The sequence below is a fragment of the Entelurus aequoreus genome, linkage group LG15 (genome assembly GCF_033978785.1).
Source record: "Entelurus aequoreus isolate RoL-2023_Sb linkage group LG15, RoL_Eaeq_v1.1, whole genome shotgun sequence".
Taxonomy (NCBI): Eukaryota; Metazoa; Chordata; class Actinopteri; order Syngnathiformes; family Syngnathidae; genus Entelurus; species Entelurus aequoreus.
This window is the reverse complement of record NC_084745.1, coordinates 13,780,174-13,800,263: the sequence shown is the minus strand read 5'-3', so window position 1 is coordinate 13,800,263 and position 20,090 is coordinate 13,780,174. Positions and strand designations below refer to the sequence as shown.

Sequence of the window (20,090 nt, the reverse complement as noted above, 5' to 3'; positions counted from 1 at the left end):
TTTCTTTGTTTTACTTTTGTAGCTGTATGTAGAAATGGCGCCGCTGGAGTAGCAGCTGGTTGAATCAGTACTCTTTTAATGTGTTTTATGTCCTATAATGTTTCCCTGTTGTTTTCATGTGTTTTATCTAATTTTTGTAGACTTTTTGAATCTGCACAGCAACATCATTTCCCCATTGTGGGATGACTAAAGTCTATCCTTTTTGTGGTATCAACATTTTGGTTCACGTTTGCTGAATCAATGGCATCAGTGGCGACTAACAAGCCAATATAATAGCGGCGTCCCGACACTGTTGCAGTTCCCATTAAGGATGACTAAAATAGCAATCACAGCGCCGCTTTGAGCATCGCGTCAATGCCCGCACCATTAGGGCAGCGCCATTAACCCCCCTCCACGACCCCTTTTTCTGCCCCCAAGTGGTCTCTCTCAGCGGCTCATTGATCAGGCGCTGGCAATAGAGGGCTCACCTTCAGTCGGGGGAAGAAGCAGACGTTCATGAAGGTGTGCACATATTCCAGATCCTTGTCAATGTAGAGCGCTGCAATAAAAGCTGGAAGAAGCACATAAATACAGCTTAGTCACAAATAAATGGATGAATGCATGACATTTGATTGAAATTGTTTGCTTAGTGCTTTCCTGCCTGTTTAAAGCGCACAGTCAAGGCCGTGCAATAAAAAAAAAAAAAAGAATTGCGAGTAAGCGGCGCCTAAGTGAAATGACCTCCTATTTGAAATGTAAGCTGCATCTGGCCGCCTCCGCTTATTTCCTCAGCCAGGGGAGGAATGAATATGGGGATAGGAATATGGGTAATATTTGAGGAAGAGGCCGCTGTCGCTGCAGGGCACAAACGCTCATATGCGGAAGGCGCTCGTTTTCCGTTCGCTGACCCGCGCCTGACGGTGCGATTTGAAAGGCAAACGATGGGAGGTGTTTTGTTTTCATATCTTCCTGCATTGCGGCCTCACTGGTCAATGATGTCGACTTTCTCTCCGTCTTTCTACACCCATGGAGAGATTGATTCTCAGCATGGTATAGTGCTCTTGGCCTGATGAGTGTCCTCCTTTAGGACCATTATCCTTTTGGGCCTTCACCCCAGGCCGCAACAGAAGAAGACATTCAAAAATCACTGGGGAACCGAGTATGACCGAGGAAGTGTGTATGAACCTGCACTCATGACCATAAAGAGGGTTAATACTAAGGCTGCATGATCGATTGTTTAATGAGTGTAACTAATAAAAATTTCTACAATCCAGAAAGTTTGCCTGTAACTTAAGGTACGCAAACATACAGTACTTTCCACACAGCCGCTGCAAAAGGTGGAGTAATGCAGTGTGGTTTTTCCTATTTTTTTTAATGCACACATGTTAAAAGAGCAAGTTCAATGTTAATGATGTGCATTTATAAAAACAAAAGAGTGAAGATCATGGCAAGCAGAAAAACTATTTTCCCTGAAATACACATTGAGTCTATGAAGGGGGGTTCATCCGATCACTCGATTAATCGAACAAATTAATCGATAGATTAGTCGATGACTAAAATACTCGATAGCTGCAGCCCTGGCGTGGTGTTCAGTGAACAATCTGGCACTCTCTCTAGGTCGTCCTCAGACGAGCCTTCCATCGTTGCTTCCAGTCATCCCGATTCTCCATACATTTGGCCAGTTCCTTGGTACTCTGAGCTCCTGCATCCTTCTTGAGTATGTCCACGTATGTTAGTGTGGGACGTCCTCTTGACCGATGCCCATGTGTTGGTTCCCACAGTACCAATTTGCTGGCTGGCAGCTCCTGATGCCTTTGGCAGTGCCCTGCTAGTCTCATTCTCCTTACAGCAATCTTCTCGCTCACCCTTGGTATTCCCCTGTAGAGGACTCTGTTGGTTACGTGCGCACTCTTGTTGATGTTAAGCACTGCACGCAGCATCCTGGTGTAGCAACCATCCAGAGACCTCTCCAGGGTTGGCTTCAGGGTCCAGCATTCGCTGCCATAGAGGAGAACGGACTCAACTGTCGCGTAGAAGAAGCTGAGTTTGATTTGAACACCACAAAAACCAAGGAACTCATCTTTGACTTCAGGAAAAACACTGCAGACCCCGCCCCCCTCTACATCAACGGCAATAAGGGTTAGAGAGTCAGCTCCTTCAAGTTCCTCGGCACCCTCATATCTGCTGACCTCTCCTGGACTCAAATTACAACTGCGGTCATCCGGAAGGCCCAGCGGAGACACCACTGCCTGAGGGTGCTGAGGAAGAACAGACTGGAGAGGCAGCTGATGGTGACCTTCTATCGCTCGGCTGTCGAGAGCCTGCTGACGTACTGCATGACAGTGTGGTACGCCAGCTGCACTGAAGCAGACAAAAAGGCGATTCAGAGGGTCATAAAGTCTGCACAAAAAATCATCGGCTGCCCCCTCCCCTTCCTGAAGGATTTACACAACTCCCTGCTACCATCGGACAGGCGCTACAGGTGCATCAGAGCCAGAAAAAACAGGCTCAGAGACAGCTTCTTTCCCAGAGCTGTCACCATCTTGAACTCTAACTTATAATACTAATTCACCCCTATACAATATCCTACCCTAATACCCTACTGTGCAATATTACCCTTTGAGTGCAATACGTCCGACACTGATTGTTATTTATCACTCAGGTACTCTTGTCTTGTTCTCTATATTGTACAGTATTTTTGTATTTTTACAGTGTTTTGTATATTGTACAGGATTGCTTATTATTTTTATTGGATAGTAGTCTGTTTATTTCAATTGTTAGTTTTTTTTCTTTATTACCTTGTGTAATTTATTTTTACCCCATATTTGTTCCCACTACCGCACCTTAAGTTAGAGTCCTTAATCTCATTATATGCAAATATAATGACAATAAAGTCCATTCTGTTCTAGTTAATACACCACAGAAAACACGTCAGTACCGCATTTTGCGCAAATATGCCCAAAATCGAGTCAAACCTTGGTTTATGTACGGCTTACTTTTCGTTTTATTCAGTTTTTTTAACAAAGTGTGTATACTATCATAAACTTATACGGTATCAATTCCTGGTACCTGGGAAAAGATACCGGTAATTATTTTCGCTACTTTTGTGTGTGTTAATAAACAATAATTGTTTTAACAATTTTTTTTATTGTAACCTTTAAAAAACGATTATGATAACTTATGTGCAGTTGTTATACATAGTTTTATTTTAAATGTATTATCTCATTTGCAAGTATGAGATTAAGTTGCAATTACAGTTGCTAGTTCAAGACATTAAATGGCAGTAGTGTATAATTTAAGGTGTGTTTTTTTGTTTTTTTGTTGGGCCCTGAAAGGCGGTAATACTGTAAGTATTGTACTTACTACACACCAGCTGTTTAATTGGTAGTGCAACTTAGTTGTAGTTTTCATTAACAAAGTTGGAGCTGTTGAAATCAACAACTAAAAAATAGTGAAGTAGATATTTATCATCACTGCTCAAGCACTAGCTCCTTTGCCCTGCATGAGAAAAGTTGGCTTTTTTCCACAACAGCAATGTGAAGAAAAAAAGAAAAATACAACAACCTAAGTCTTGTCCAGGATTTTATAGACGTATACTATTCAAGTTTAAATACATTTTACTGCAAATGAATATCGGCTACAAATATCGGTCATCGGCCTCCTTGACTACTAATAATCAGTATTGGCTCGGAAAACACCATAATGGTCTGTCGATCTCTAAGGTGTAGCCTTACTTTATTTACATTACAATGTTTTTTGAGTCAGTATTTTGTTGGCATTGACAATTGCCGCATTACTGGCGTGACGTCATGCGTAACCGAGATACCATTAGATGACACTGTTGGATTTTAAATAATCAGTGGCCGGTAGGATCAGCGGAACTCAGTCGGTGCCAAAAAAGTACCAGATTCAGTATACATTCCTATCTATAACATGCCCAAACATTGCCTGCATATCAGTCTGCCAAATAAAGTGCTCAATTAAAGAATCCCACAAGCTGGTGACTTAATCTTTGTCCTTTTTTTATTGAGTATGACTGCAAAATAAGCCACAATGGGGCCAAATAAAGTTGTAAGTGCCAGCACTTTGATAAAGAAAACTTTATTACTGTAAAATGCATCATCCACTGTTTTATTGCTTGTACTACCTTTATTGTCTTATGTGCCCTGTGCAGCACTGTGGTCAACCTAGGTGCTTTAATGTGCTTCATAAATAAAGTTTGACTCGACTTTGATGAAGAAGTAGAGAAACACTGTTGAATTCAAGAAAGAACTCGCAGCAAAGTACAAAGCTGGCATCCACTTTCCTCTCCCCTCATTGTTGCCAACAGGAGTCCTTAATAATGGTAAAAGTCAGGCTAAATCATGCATTGTTTTTATATGTATTTCACATTGTTTATGCATGTAAAACTATCATTGTTCTCTATAAAAAGGATTGCAATAATATTTTTGGTATCTAAAACAGATTGATTGTTTTGGTAAAAATTGCTTCAGTTTATAGTACAATTCGGTTTTTGTCACAACTTTGGGAAGGGCGAACTAACATAAAACGAGGTCTGGCTGTGATCGTGTTTACGTCCACGGAGTGTTGCAAAAGGTGTTCCAAAAACGACAAAGAAACCATCATTTTGTTCTGTACGGAGGTTTGAAGGGAGCTGCTATTTGTAGACACACAATAATAGCATGAGCTTCTCAGCAGTTTCATACAGTCATTTCAACAACAGGGGGGGGGGGGGGGTAGCATGCCGCTTTTTTTTTTTTTTGAAGAAAGTAAAAATAATGAAGGCGTTTACACGAGGAAAATCTCACACACAAGCTATATACGGAGTGTTAAAATGAAGATTTAACGATGTTACTCGTCACCGGTCTAAATTAGGGACGTGTTTGGCCGTGAATCATGTGCTAAATCTTGTTTATCATGCCAGCTAAATAATTTCTGTCACACTCGAGGGCCGGCACTAAAACAAAAAAAAAACAGTAACGAGCTATTTAATTAAAAACTATTGCATGCAAAGCCTTTAAGACAAGGAGATAAGTTGTCTTGGTTGAAAACATTTTTTTCTTCTTCCTTAATGAGTCTAGAAGTGAACGGATGGTGTGTGTGTGTGTGTGTGTGTGTGTGTGTGTGTGTGTGTGTGTGTGTGTGTGTGTGTGTGTGTGTGTGTGTGTGTGCCAATAAAAAATGCAATGACAGCTCCACCCTAATCAATTAACTCCAAGTTATACAAAATGGTGACAATTTCAGAGACATATTGGAACAGCTGGTGACAATCACCTAACAACTACACAGGAAAATCATCTATCAGCATCCATACGCCCATTATTAATGGCTAGCGATAATAATAATATTGGTCCTCTACAAGTCTTAAAGGTGTGCTACTAGACCAGGGGTCACAATCATTAGCATTTTGTTACTAGCATGCTAGCTTTTTTTGTTAATTTTGCAGGTATACAACTCAGCGGGAACTATTTTGTTACCTGATGAATGATACCTGTTAGCATGCTAATAATGTTTGTATACCAGCTTGTTTTATTTTGTAAATAAACACTTCAGTCATGTTTTGGTACTTGATGCATGCTAGCATTTTAAACTATTTTTGTCAGAATAATTGTAGCTAAGTTATCACAACACTTTGTGTTGCCATGAGTTCCCGGCGAGCAGACAAAAGCTGTCTTTGATCTTACCAATCAAAAGGCTTGTAAAACTCCACTGTGTAGGATGGGAAACGACATAAAGGTGTCAGTTTCTTTGATCTATTGTAATCCACAGGAAGATTTTGTCTTGACCCGAGATCTACAAAGCGGAGAGGAAGCAGGACCTGACCCCCCTCCAGGCACCTTTTCTTTGAACTGTTTTGTAACCAAAGGCGACGGCTGTTTACGACCCCCCTTCCTTTAGAAACAGCTGTTGCCATGAAATCAGGGAAAGTCCAAATAAAAGAGGAGGTGTGCAACCTTTCGTCAGAGCGTGGTGGAAGACTGTGCAAAGAGTACAGCGTATGACGTTTCTCCTCAATGAGCTAAATTGAATTCTGTCTCTCTTGAATTCCTTGCTTCTTGTCTGTTTAATAGATGTCATCAGTGTTTGAACCTGACAATTTTTTCAGGTACACACCTCAGAGTAATATATTTTGGAACTTGACGCATGTTAGTTAGCATTTCAGCATGGTAACATTAGCATTCTAGCTTTTTTAGATAATTTAGCAGGACTTCAGCAGTTTATATTTTATTAATGCTAATCTAAGCATGCTATTGCTAATTTACTACCTTTAGCATGCTCGCTTTTTTAGCTCATTTTGCAGATGTTTGTGTTACTTGACGCTATCTGATTAGGGTGTTAACAGTTAGCATATTAGTTCGGCTTTGGCTCTTCAGCGTTGACACGAAATGTCTAACGCAATATGATTTTCTCGTTCTTTGAAAACCATCTATATATTGTACTGGTTTTGACGATGAAAACTACCAAAATGGCCTTTGCATCCTTTGATTTGTCAGTCTGCGGCCTTCAATGGAAAAAGTTTGGGCACCCTTGTACTAAACAACGCTATTAATTCAAGACTTTCAGAGATTGTTACGACTTATTTGACTTACATAAGAAGATGATCACAAACACACGCCATAAAATGTGTTTTCATGTAATACATCACAAATGTGTTTGTGTGGACCTACACTCCAACAGGTCAGCAAGGGTCTTTGTCCGGAGCGCCACAGGCCGCTTGGTTTTGTCGTTGGTGATGGCAAAGTCTTGCATGCCCAGCTCCTCTGCCACTTTGGCCTGGGTGCGGTTGTTGACCAGCGAACTGCGCAAGAGCTACGAGAAAGCACACAGGTTTCACATGTCATGTTCACCAGTAAACTTCCTTTCATTGTTGTTTGTCATATACAGTCGTGGTCAAAAGTTTACATACACTTGTAAAGAACATAATGTCATGGCTGTCTTGAGTTTTCAATAATTTCCACACCTCTTATTTTTTTGTGATAGAGTAAATGGAGCACATACTTGTTTGTCACGAAAAACATTCATGAAGTTTGGTTCTTTTATGAATTTATTATGGGTCTACTGAAAATGTGACCAAATCTGCTGGGTTTAAAAGTATACATACAGCAATGTTAATATTTGCTTACATGTCCCTTGGCAAGTTTCACTGCAATAAGGCACTTTTGGTAGCCATCCACAAGCTTCTGGTTGAATTTTTGACCACTCCTCTTGACAAAATTGGTGCAGTTCAGCTAAATTTGTTGGTTTTCTGACAAGGACTTGTTTCTTCAGCATTGTCCACATGTTTAAGTCAGGACTTTGGGAAGGCCATTCTAAAACCCTAATTGTAGCCTGATTTAGCCATTCCTTTACCACTTTTGACGTGTGTTTGGGGTCATTGTCCTGTTGGAACACCCAACTGCGCCCAAGACCCAACCTCCGGGCTGATGATTTTAGGTTGTCCTGAAGAATTTGGAGGTAATCCTCCTTTTTCATTGTCCCATTTACTCTCTGTAAAGCACCAGTTCCATTGGCAGCAAAACAAGCCCAGAGCATAATACTACCACCACCATGCTTGACGGTAGGAATGGTGTTCCTAGGATTTAAAGTCTCATCTTTTCTCCTCCAAACATATTGCTGGGTATTGTGGACAAACAGCTCAATTTTTGTTTCATCTGACATCACATGGACAACGATAGGACCTTCTGGAGGTAAGTTATGTGGTCAGTTAGTTTAAACAATTGTTTAAACTAAAGAAGAATAAATGCAGATTTGAATGGTGCACTATATTCAATTGTTTAAGAATGTGTTTACTATATTATCGATTAGTAACTGTACACTGTCAGCAATATTATTGCAAAGACTATTAAAAGGTGCACTTATTTCTGACTATACTCACTATCCCCAAGTTTTGAGAAAATCAATGACTTGATGTTCAGTAAAACGTTTAAAAAACGTTCCTGTATGCCATTCTGACTACTAAATTGCATCTGCATCTGTATTTACTTCAGCAAATTGTATTTATGCAAGCAAAAAATTACCTGTTAATGATTACGATTAATCACAGTTTAAGAGTGTGATTAATCTGCTTTAAAAAATTAATCACATATTAATCTTAGTTTTTTTCTTACATTTGGGCGTTTTTCGACAAATCGCAGGCCAATAAAACTTGAGTTGCAGTCCGCAAATGGGCCACAGTTTAGATGTTTTAAATATGGCCCCCGCATAACTCGACTTTTCAGTATGCAGCCATTTGCGAAAATCTTTTAGAGACGGCTGAACTACAGTTAAATCTTAAATAGATATAAATAAGTTATTGGTCTTGATAAGCAGATTTGATAAAAAAAAAACATTTTGCAGCTCCATCAAAAAGTCACTTTTGTGTAGTAGGGGACTTTTCAAGCAGCATCATTTCCAATGTGGCTTTAATTCTGGAAGCTTTTCAGGCTAAGCGGCCAACAAAAAGACAACTTGAGTAGAACCTCGTGTCAGGTTTGCAAAAACAGGCTCCCAGATGCACACACAGTCAACTCAGGCGCACTGGAACATCAAAATACAACTCCCCGTGAAATAATTTATCAAAGACACAAATGGTAATTCGCAGTAAATGTTTCGGGGAGATTGCGCGTCGCTCTGGTAAATATTGCATGGTGACTCGGGGCTGAGCGGAGGGCGTTGTGTTCCACAGACCGAGGAACATTAACGCTCCCAAAAGGAAAAAACACAAACATGTTAAATATAGCTGCAAGACGCTCACGGAGAAGGGGGGGCGGGTCGCAGAATGCAAGATGATGTGAGGCTTGCTCGCTGTCTCTCACTCACTAGTTGAATGAGCACTTTTATCCCTGAATGGAAATCCATTACAGATGTAGCTTATCTTGACTGGTGTGGCATCTCTGCAGCTATCAACGCATCCTTTCAACATGCCTGACGTCACCGACATTTTGTTTCCATCTCGTGAGGAATATCCACCAACACGCTCTTGTTCGCTTTCAGACCACTTCAAACGTCGCAGCCTCGAGCTGATAGCGGCACGCGCGAAGAGAAACGCTGATGCTCGCCAGAATAAAAGAAAAAAAAAATAGGGAGTTGCAGCGCCGCCCGTAAAAGTGGCCCAGCTCCTTTCAAAAGGTGCGATCGCTCGCTTTGTGCCAGGCAAGTCGACACGTCGCTTTATCTCGCAGACACTTGACAGCCTCGGTAGGGAGAAAGGAAAAAGTGCCGACAAAGACGGGCAACTGCAAAACTGGGAATGTTTCTGTCCCGTGACGATTGCCACGGCACAGTACAGTAAACACATGGAGCCAAGAGGGGTGATAATACCAGCCTGACACCTTTTCAAAAGACTCCAAAGATTGACAGCAGGAAGAAAACATCACAGAAGAATGTTGCACAAGACCAAGTTTCCAACCTAAAGAAAAGATGAAAGACCAAGCAGGAGTGTGTAGTGACGCGCTACATTTACTTCAGTAATTGTACTTGTCAGGATGCAACATACTGTATTTGTCGGACCATAGGGCGCACCGGATTATAGGCGCAATAAAGAGGTCATATTATGATTTTTTCCCCCCTACATTTAAAACAGATCGACGAGAAGAAGCTAAGCTAAAAGGCAAAGCTCTCAATTTACCGGTCGATCTAGGTCCCTATCATTACTTTTGGTCATGAGCTTTGGGTTATAACCTAAAGCAGTGGTCCCCAAGCCCGGTACCGGTCCGTGGATCGATTTGTACCGGGCCGCACAACAAATTTAAAAAAAATAAATAAATAAACATTGTTTTTAAAAAAAAATTAAATCAACATAAAAAACACAAGATACACTTACAATTAGTGCACCAACCCAAAAAACCTCCCTTCCCCATTTATACTCATTCACACTCATTCGCACAAAAGGGTTGTTTCTTTCTGTTATTAATATTTCTGGTTCCTACATTATATATCAATATACACTACCGTTCAAAAGTTTGGGGACACCCAAACAATTTTGTGGAATAGCCTTCATTTCTAAGAACAACAATAGACTGTCGAGTTTCAGATGAAAGTTCTCTTTTTCTGGCCATTTTGAGCGTCTAATTGACCCCAGAAATGTGATGCTCCAGAAACTCAATCTGCTCAAAGGAAGGTCAGTTTTGTAGCTTCTGTAACGAGCTAAACTGTTTTCAGATGTGTGAACATGATTGCACAAGGGTTTTCTAATCATCAATTAGCCTTCTGAGCCAATGAGCAAACACATTGTACCATTAGAACACTGGAGTGATAGTTGCTGGAAATGGGCCTCTATACACCTATGTAGATATTGCACCAAAAACCAGACATTTGCAGCTAGAATAGTCATTTACCACATTAGCAATGTATAGAGTGTATTTCTTTAAAGTTAAGACTAGTTTAAAGTTATCTTCATTGAAAAGTACAGTGCTTTTCCTTCAAAAATAAGGACATTTCAATGTGACCCCAAACTTTTGAACGGTAGTGTATATCAATACAGTCTGCAGGGATACAGTCCGTAAGCACACATGATTGTATTTTTTTATGACAAAAAATGAATAAATAAATAAAAATACCATAAATCCATAAATGGGCCACACCGTTTTATTGGCTGCAGGGTGCAAAACGTAGGAAAAAAGTAGCGGCTTATAGTCCGAAATTTACGGTACTCAGTGACTCAGTACCTGAGTAGATGTTTCACTAAATACGTAGTCTGACTCTAGTATATATTTGAATGACTATTTTTTACTTGAGTACAATTTTGGCAGCTACATAAATAAGAATTTTAAGTTTATGTTTTGTTACAGTGCCATGGCACATGTAAAGTAAACCGCATTGTCAAGAGATGAATATGTGGGTTGTCTCTTTTTGAAAAAAATAATTCCAAAACTTGATGGCAGGAAGTATGGAAGGAAGGAAATGCATCAGACAAGACCGAGTTCACAACCCAAAGGAAGGATGGGAGGGCAAACAGACGTGTGGGATGTAAAAAGTTTGCCAGACACTAAGTGTCAAACTGGTGCAGGTGAGACTTGATTTGACGGCGCACACGTCCCCCTCCCCTGTTGTTCTGGAAAAGTTCAGCGCATCAGTCATTCCCCTAAAGAGGAAAACAACCGGCGACTGCGGAGACATTTGTCAACATGTGGAGCACAAATGTCTCCGCAGATGGATTTATGCTCCCACCAGGAGCGTGTGCGGTTTGTACTGTCAGGATGTGGTGTCAACAGTTGGACTAGTGGACCACAGCTGCAGGATGCCATGTTTGGAGCTTCGCAATGAATCCATGCATGAAGTTCATCCTTTGATGCTCTCTGAACTGAGAGTCCTCATGAGGTGTGTGTGTGTGTGTGTGTGTGTGTGTGTGTAACGTCACCCATGGCTGATGTTTGTTGCAAATTTAGAGGCGTTTTTGCCCGGAAACCACAGCGTGGATTAAGAATGAGCTGTTCCAAAGAGGAAGCGTAGGTGATCGAATGGTGATGTTTCTCTTACTGTTAAATGTCCCTCATGGTGGTCGGGGAAGTGGATGAAGAGGTACTCAGTGGCCACCAGCTGCATGATGGAATCTCCCAGGAACTCCATCCTCTGGTTGTGGCCCCTGGATGAGGAGGAAGGGATCACATGGATGCAATATTAAAGAGAGCAAAAAGCACATTGGAACCATCTCAAAAACATTTATTTAGTGATGGCATGAGGACATTTCATGGGTGGTCTTTGGGGAACTGTGACAACTTGGAGGAAGCTTTGAAAGTACACACACCCAGACTTGTGAAGGTGGTTTAAAAAAAAAAAAAAAAAAAAAAAAAAAGCACATCCCTGCTGCTGTACTATTGGCCATCAGTTAAACAGAATCATAGATCAGAATTGCATCTGTGAGAGAGCACCGTCTCGAGAGGGGAGATAACATATATCCTGTGCATGCTGCAGCACAGCACATATCCATCAACTGATGCGGATCACAAGCGGGAGCGCAGGATGCAGAGGAAGAGGAGATCAGAGAAACATGTCAAAAGGTTATTGTCCACCTTTTAGGAGCTATGAAACTGCAGCAGAGCATCCTTCCATCAATCCGCGAGGATGAGGCTACAGTTTAGTGTCCCGCAGATGTATTTATTATTGTGTTGTTTAAATTGGAGAAGTGGGCTTTTGTTCAAAGATTTATGAATGATTACATAATTGTACCCATTTACCAAATACACCCATGGCTTTAATTAAGTTTGATAAAGTCCATTATTATTTCAAAACGCCGTCGTCGACAAACTTCTCCTCTGGGCCCTGCATCGGTTTTTAATTAAAAACAGGTCAAAATATAATTTATTTTTGAGGGAGCTACTTGTGTATCATCATAGTCTCTGGTGAGTCACGTCCTCCATGGACGCTTGGTGTGGTGTTGGCTTGATATTTAGAACATCTGAGACAGGACTTCTAATCTGTAATGTATTTTGTTGTCATTTACTGCCAAATCCCAATAAATAAAGCATGTGTACATATTGAGCTGTTTGTTAGGCTTTAGGATGGGAGTCTAAATTTGAGTTATGAGCTTCCGCACCGCCAGTTGGTGAACTAAATATCAAACCAACTCTGTAATATCTGCTCTGAAACATCCGCTCTTCCTTTTAGCACTCAAGCAACAAACTAAGTCACACTTCTTCTATGTAATGTTAGAATTTTCCCTGCCAACAAAGCAAGTGTGCCTCATAGAAGACGCACTAACGTAGAGTGAGGCTCCACTTTTATAAATGTGCTAGCTTGATGCTAAATTTAAACTGGATTTGCTCATTAGCAAGTTTACATGGCGATTTCAACACCTTCAAATTTGGTAATGAAAATTACAACTAAGATGCAATCAAACAGCTGCCGTGTAATAAGTGCAATGCCTACAGTATAAACACTTTGTAGGGCACAACAAAAGACTATATTCAGCTTAAAGGCTGACTAAGCAACACATTGTAGCCTATAAACTACTGCCATCTGACATCTTGGAATTGCAACTGCATGCAAAGTCTACAGCTGTATATAATACTTGCAAATGAGACTTAGAAGTGTAAGAAAACCAGATATAGCACCTGAACAGCCAAGTTATAATCAGTTTTTTTTTAAAATGTTACATTAAAACATGTAATCTTATTAATAAACAATTAACTTATTAAGACTAGGGATGGATAATGCAGTGTTTCCCATTTTACAATATAATTACAACACTTTATGTACATATTTATATACAGATTTGAACAAAAACTAATTCACTGAAATATATTTATTAATTGTGGTTCTTACAAAAAATATATCTTATAAAATATAAAAGCTAAAATGTCTCTTAAAGCTCTGCTCCTTTAATTAGTGCATACTAAATAATTTAAGTTTAGCCTACTACTACAACCATATTATTTACCAGCAACATAAAGTGAAACAGAGGCAGAGGTGTCCTGCCACAGTCAGTAACAAATAAACAGAAAACAGTAGTGGTCAAATACAAATAAGGCAACAAGAGAAGTATCCTACACTTCTCTTTTGTAAAGTGAATCTGAACAGCCTATATGGGCATCTACATCAACTATATGATTTGCCTGAGAAGCTGGACAAGACAAAAAAAAAAAAAAATATATATATATATATATATATATATATATATATATATATATATATATATATATATATATATATATATATATATATATACATATATTTTTTATTTTATTTTAATTTCTTTATTTGTGGCGGACGTAATTCTTTTGTGGCGGGCCACCACAAATAAATGAATGTGTGGGAAACACTGTAATGAATCTGGTACTTTTGTGGCAACCACTGAATCCCGCTGGTGCCACCAATTAATGTAAAATCCACCTGTGTCATGTTTCCGTACCTGGGTTGCGCGTGACGTTACGCCCGTTTGCTGATCACTCCAGCAGCCCTGAGAGCGGACTCAGCTAAACTACCTCGATGTAATGCTTTTCAATGCTAACAAAGAAACTGACTCACAAAAGGCTCCAATGTAAGAAAAAGTAATGGTTTACTTTACCAAAAAAGTGCTAACTTGATGCTAAGATACATTGGCTTTGCTATTGACATGCTACTGATTAGTATTAATGATTTTACACGGCGATTTCAACACCTCCAAATTTGTTAATGAAAACTACAACTAAGACGCACGTTACAATCAAAGAGCTGTTACGTAATAACTACAATACTTGCAGTATTAACACTTTCAAGGCTGCAACAAAAAACAAAAAAACACCATAAACTATACACTACTACCCTGTAAGACAGTGGTTCTTAACCTTGTTGGAGGTACCGAACCCCACCAGTTTCATATGCACATTCACCAAACACTTCTTTAGTGAAAATTTTTTTTAAAAAAATTCAAATTCAAGACAAAGTTATGTTTTTTTTACTGGTGCACAAAATGAACCGTGCATGATCATCACCTTGTTTAAAGAACAAAACCAACACAGTGCATTAACTCATAACAAATTACACACCTGCAAATCAGTGTGACTTCTGCTGTTGCCGTATTCATAATACACCGATCGGGAGAAGTTTTTATTTACACGATGAGTCGGGTGTGTCTTGACCTTTGCCGAAGCCCTGAGGCCGACTCACCGAACCCAGGTTAAGAACCACTGATCTAAGATCTTGGAGTTGCAATTGTAATTGCAACTTAATGTCATACTTGCAAGTGATAGTGCGATAAAAAAACAACTAAACTGGACAACAGTTATCATAATCATAAAAAAATAGATTTTATAATCAAAAACACTTCATATTTATTGACACACACAAAAATATCGAAAATTGGTACCATCGAGTACCTGTATCGATTCCGAGGTATCGGGAATTGGTACCATATTGATTCAAATGTGAAAGGTACCGATCTCTAATCATGACTGACCGAGTTTCCAACTTGACGAGGCAGTTCGAGCTTAGCAATGCAATTCTGCAGACTCAGCACCGTACTAAAGCAGAAGCCATCTTTTGCGCTAGCAAAACAGATATTTGTCGTACACTGAATTGTATTGATTTTTATATAATATTTATTGTCTAAAAGTTTGTTTGTTTTTTCACATTAAACTGTTACTGTTTTGGAGGCGATAAACAAGGATTCCATAAATCTGTATTCATTTCAACAGCGATTATTTTGAGTCAAGAGCTCGGTTGTGGAACCAACAGAGCTCGTAAGTAGAGGTACTACTGAACATGTCACACGTTAAACTGCATACTGGTAGCGTGTTTGTTTTGCATAACAGGGCTATTTTCTTTCCAAAAGTGTGTAACTGACAAAAGGTATAGACAAAAATGTCAACTGAAGAGGACGCTGGTCCTCAGAAGGATATTTTGGATCACTTGCTGGACATGATCTATCATAAAAATACAACTGATCCAATCAGTGCAATGGCTGCCTTACAAAGAGAAGTAGCACATTTTATAGCCAACAAAAACGAGGCACATCTTGGGCAGTAAAGACTGGATGCAAAGAGGCAGGCGAGGGAAAAGGGAGGTCAGAAAGGAAGAGCTTTTGCTGCGAGAACACTCGTCCTTTATTCACTCGCACAATGCGGGAGCAGCAGCAGCGAGCTGGAGGGGAGTCGGGGGGGCAAAGCGTGGCGCTTCCACTTTGATCTGAAACACCTTCATCAGCTCGTGTGAAGAAGAAGAGGAGGAGGAAGAGAGACGCTCGCTCCTGCAAGAAAGGACTCCATTTTTGGAAGCCAACTAAAGAAAAACCGAGTATGACTTCTTCTATGATAAACTGTAGCAGAACTCAATGGCTAGTAGCCCAAAACATCTCCTTGTTTTAAAGACCATCACACCATGTTAAGCGAGAACTGTTGTTACAAAGTGATTGCCTACTGACAGACCACAGAGCCATCTGCTGGATCTGGTGAGTTACTGCCCTGGCTGTGTGGCCCCAATGCAAGTGGACATTAAACGACCCTTGTTATGCAAAAGTGTTTTTTTTTTAATGATGTAACCATAATGCATCCAAAGAAGTTATCTTTTATACGACATACACCACTTGTAAAGAACACAATACATGTTCTATGGATTTTAAAGGTTTTTTTAATGATCTGTTCCAGTGTCAAGTTGTTAACTGTACACATAATGTTTTATTTTTATTTTTTTTTAATAACAAGTCCTGTCCCGCCAGTCAGGCGGGACAGGATGTAGATGCCCATATCTGCTGAACAGATTTACTTTACAAAATAGAAATGTGGGGTGCTTCTCTTGTTGCCTTATTTGTATTGAATTGCGGGGACAAAAAGGGATACGACGGAGAGAAAACATCAACAAACTACAATAACAACATCAGAAAATACGATATGTACGATATAAAACCAATAATTATAGCAAAAAACCCACAATTTTAACTATAGCAAAGAACACACTATGTTTAGGTAACACTCAACAGCCGTGGTCAAAAGTTTACATACACTTGTGAAGGACATAATGTCATGGCTGTCTTGAGTTTCCAATAATTTCTACAACTCTTATTTTTTTGTGATAGAGTGATTGGAGCACATACTTGTTGGTCACAAAAAACATTCATAAAGTTTGGTTCTTTTATGAATTTATTATGGGTCTACTGAAAATGTGACCAAATCTGCTGGGTCAAAAGTATACATACAGCAACATACATGATCAATTTTGGTGATGTAGAAAAGTTACAATCAAATCAAATTAGTTTCATGGTTGCCTTATTTGTATTGAATTGCGGGGACAAAAAGGGATACGACGGAGAGAAAACATCAACAAACTACAATAACAACATCAGAAAATACGATATGTACGATATAAAACCAATAATTATAGCAAAAAACCCACAATTTTAACTATAGCAAAGAACACACTATGTTTAGGTAACACTCAACAGCCGTGGTCAAAAGTTTACATACACTTGTGAAGGACATAATGTCATGGCTGTCTTGAGTTTCCAATAATTTCTACAACTCTTATTTTTTTGTGATAGAGTGATTGGAGCACATACTTGTTGGTCACAAAAAACATTCATAAAGTTTGGTTCTTTTATGAATTTATTATGGGTCTACTGAAAATGTGACCAAATCTGCTGGGTCAAAAGTATACATACAGCAACATACATGATCAATTTTGGTGATGTAGAAAAGTTACAATCAAATCAAATTAGTTTCATGGCATGGCCTCTTAACTTCATGTGCGTGATTATGATTGACGACACCTGTTGACTTCTCTGAGCCCATTTAAACAGGGCTCATGTGACACACGTGACAATGGGAAAGTCAAAGGAACTCAGCACAGATCTGAAAAAACTAATCATTGACTTGAACAAGTCAGGAAAGTCTCTTGGAGCCATGTTAAAGCAGCTTAAGGTCCCAAGAGCAACTGTGCAGACAATAGTTTGCAAGTATAAAGTGCATGGCACAGTTTTGTCACTGCCACGATCAGGAAGAAAACGCAAGCTATCACCTGGTGCTGAGAGAAAATTGGTTAGGATGATCAAGAGTCAACCGAGAACCAACAAAAAGCAGGTCTGCAATGAATTGGAAGCGTGGGTGTATTTTGTAGCGTCCCGGAAGAGTTAGTACTGCAAAGGGTTCCGGGTATTTGTTCTGTTGTGTTTATGTTGTGTTACGGTGCGAATGTTCTCCCGAAATGTGTTTGTCATTCTTGTTTGGTGTGGATTCACAGTGTGGCGTGTATTTATAACAGTGTTAAAGTTGTTTATACGGACACCCTCAGTGTAACATGTATCGCTGTTGATCAAGTGTGTGTTGCATTCACGTGTGTGTGCGTACAAAAGCCACACATATCTTGTGACTGGGCCGGCACGTTGTTAGAATGGATGAAAAGCGGACGTGACGACAGCTCGTAGAGGACGTTAAAGGCAGTGCCTTTAAGGCACGCCCCCAAGACTGTGGTCCGGGTGGACTACGAGATATAATGACTGAAGAACACTTTCGTTCGATAATGAAGGTTGCCTCAGCTCAAAGCCTGAGCCCCGACATTAAGTTAAAGTTAAAGTACCAATGATTGTCACACACACACACACACAAGGTGTGGTGAAATTTGTCCTCTGCATTTGACCCATCCCCTCGATCACCCCCTGGGAGGTGAGGGGAGCAGTGGGCAGCAGCGGTGCCGCGCCCGGGAATCATTTTTTGGTGATTCAACCCCCAATTCCAACCCTTGATGCTGAGTGCCAAGCAGGGAGGTAATGAACTAGCATCCAAGAAAAGATGGCAGGTATCTGGCTTGGCACATCAGATTAGATCAGTGTGTTGCAAACTGAGCAGTTTAAAGTCCTGAATGGTTGGTTTATTCATTGTTATTTTATTTTCAAATTTATTAGCCTGTGGAAAAAGTTAATGTTGATATTTAACTCAGAAGGCTGCAAATAGAAAAGAGGCATTCAATTTTTATTTAAATTGTATTTGATATGCCATTGATATTTTTTAACTATTATTATTATTATTTTAAACTCGATTTTGCATGTCACTATAAAGTTATATAAGCCTTGCTTGTTCAATATTCAATGCAAAACTTGTTTGGGTCCCTATTAAAAGGTTAATTTGTTCAACCTTGGGCCGTGGCTTTGTTCAGTTTTAAATTTTGGCCCACTCTGTATTTGAGTTTGACACCCCTGCTGTATATAAATTCACATTTGCTTGCATATATATACTGTATATTCATATATGCAGGCTTCACTACACATCTTAAGCCTGGAGCTTTGGCTATTATACAATAATTGTAAGAATTGTTTTTCTTTAGCAAAAGGCTAACGTAGCATAATGTTGCTGTTAAAATGTGTCCCTTTTTTTTCTCCTCATTGGAGTTTTACCGTGCCCGGGTGTGGGTTCAGATCAAATGATGTTCTTGTGGTTTGTGAAGCCCTTTAAGGTTCTTGATTAAAGCTTGAAAATTGGTTTGGATTAAAATGTGACTGTAATGTTAGCACTTTAGCACACACAGCCATGCTAGTGTTGCCAGCGTGTGGTCCTCCTGTCGCACATGGCATCTGTTATGTTAAATCTCCTTCCTCGTGGAAAACGATACCGCCTCTGTCTCGCCCCCTAGCTAGTGTGTATGTGCACACCTGACATGGGAGAACATACCACAGCAGGCTTTGCTACACATCTTAAAGCTCAATATTGCATGTTCAAAGACAGTAGCAAAGAAGAGAGATATGGGCTTACTTCCACAAATAAAATGATTGCCCGACTGTTGCCAGGTGAGGTAGGAAGCCCAGTGCCTGGGGGCAGGAGGCCGGGGCATCTCCACTAGGTCGTTTTCAAGGTCAGTTTGTCCTCTATATAAGGCGGGGAGGTCAAAGGTCAGCTGTTGTCCTGTCTCATCATCTGCTGCCTACCTTATTGTCTGACCTATCTCTGTCTTATCCCACCTCCTTTTTCTTCCAGTGCTGCAGCTTGACCCACTTTGGACTCACCTTTGGTTTTTTGTGTGTGTGTGTGTGTGTGTGTGTGTGTGTGTGTGTGTGTGTGTGTGTGTGTGTGTGTGTGTGTGTGTGTGTGTGTGTGTGTGTGTGCGCGCACGTGAATGTGTGTGTGGGGGGAGCATTACTGATAAAAGTTGCTTCTATTCAGGTCAACCTACCTACCTATTAGCCAACAAACATGAATTACGAAATAAAATACTGTAAGTAGGGGTGTGAATCCTCGGGAACGTAACGATTTGAGGAGGATTCGATTCAGAATCGATTCAACATGATTCTCGGTTCTAACCGTTTCTCGCAAGGTATTATTTGCTTTAATTATTATAATGAAACTTTTTCAAAACAGGTTACAGGTTAGAAAAGTTCCTTCTGGTTGCGTGGATTGCAATGGATTCTTCTGAAAGTAAATAAATAAATAAATAAATAAAGCAAACTATATACACTACCGTTCAAAAGTTTGGGGTCACCCAAACAATTTTGTGGAATAGCCTTCATTTCTAAGAACAAGAATAGAATGTCGAGTTTCAGATGAAAGTTCTCTTTTTCTGGCCATTTTGAGCGTTTAATTGACCCCACAAATGTGATGCTCCAGAAACTCAATCTGCTCAAAGGAAGGTCAGTTTTGTAGCTTCTGTAACGAGCTAAACTGTTTTCAGATGTGTGAACATGATTGCACAAGGGTTTTCTAATCATCAATTAGCCTTCTGAGCCAATGAGCAAA

At 39.9% G+C, this 20,090-nt stretch overlaps 1 protein-coding gene across 1 annotated transcript in view; it reads right to left on the bottom strand.

The window, feature by feature from the left end:
• The window catches only part of drosha (drosha ribonuclease III), a 263,319-nt gene that overhangs the window by 43,258 nt on the left and 199,971 nt on the right, over positions 1 to 20,090 (bottom strand). Inside the window, 3 exon segments of the mRNA XM_062020897.1 lie at positions 468 to 550; positions 6,648 to 6,789; positions 11,437 to 11,542. Coding sequence (XP_061876881.1) covers positions 468 to 550; positions 6,648 to 6,789; positions 11,437 to 11,542 — 331 coding nt within the window.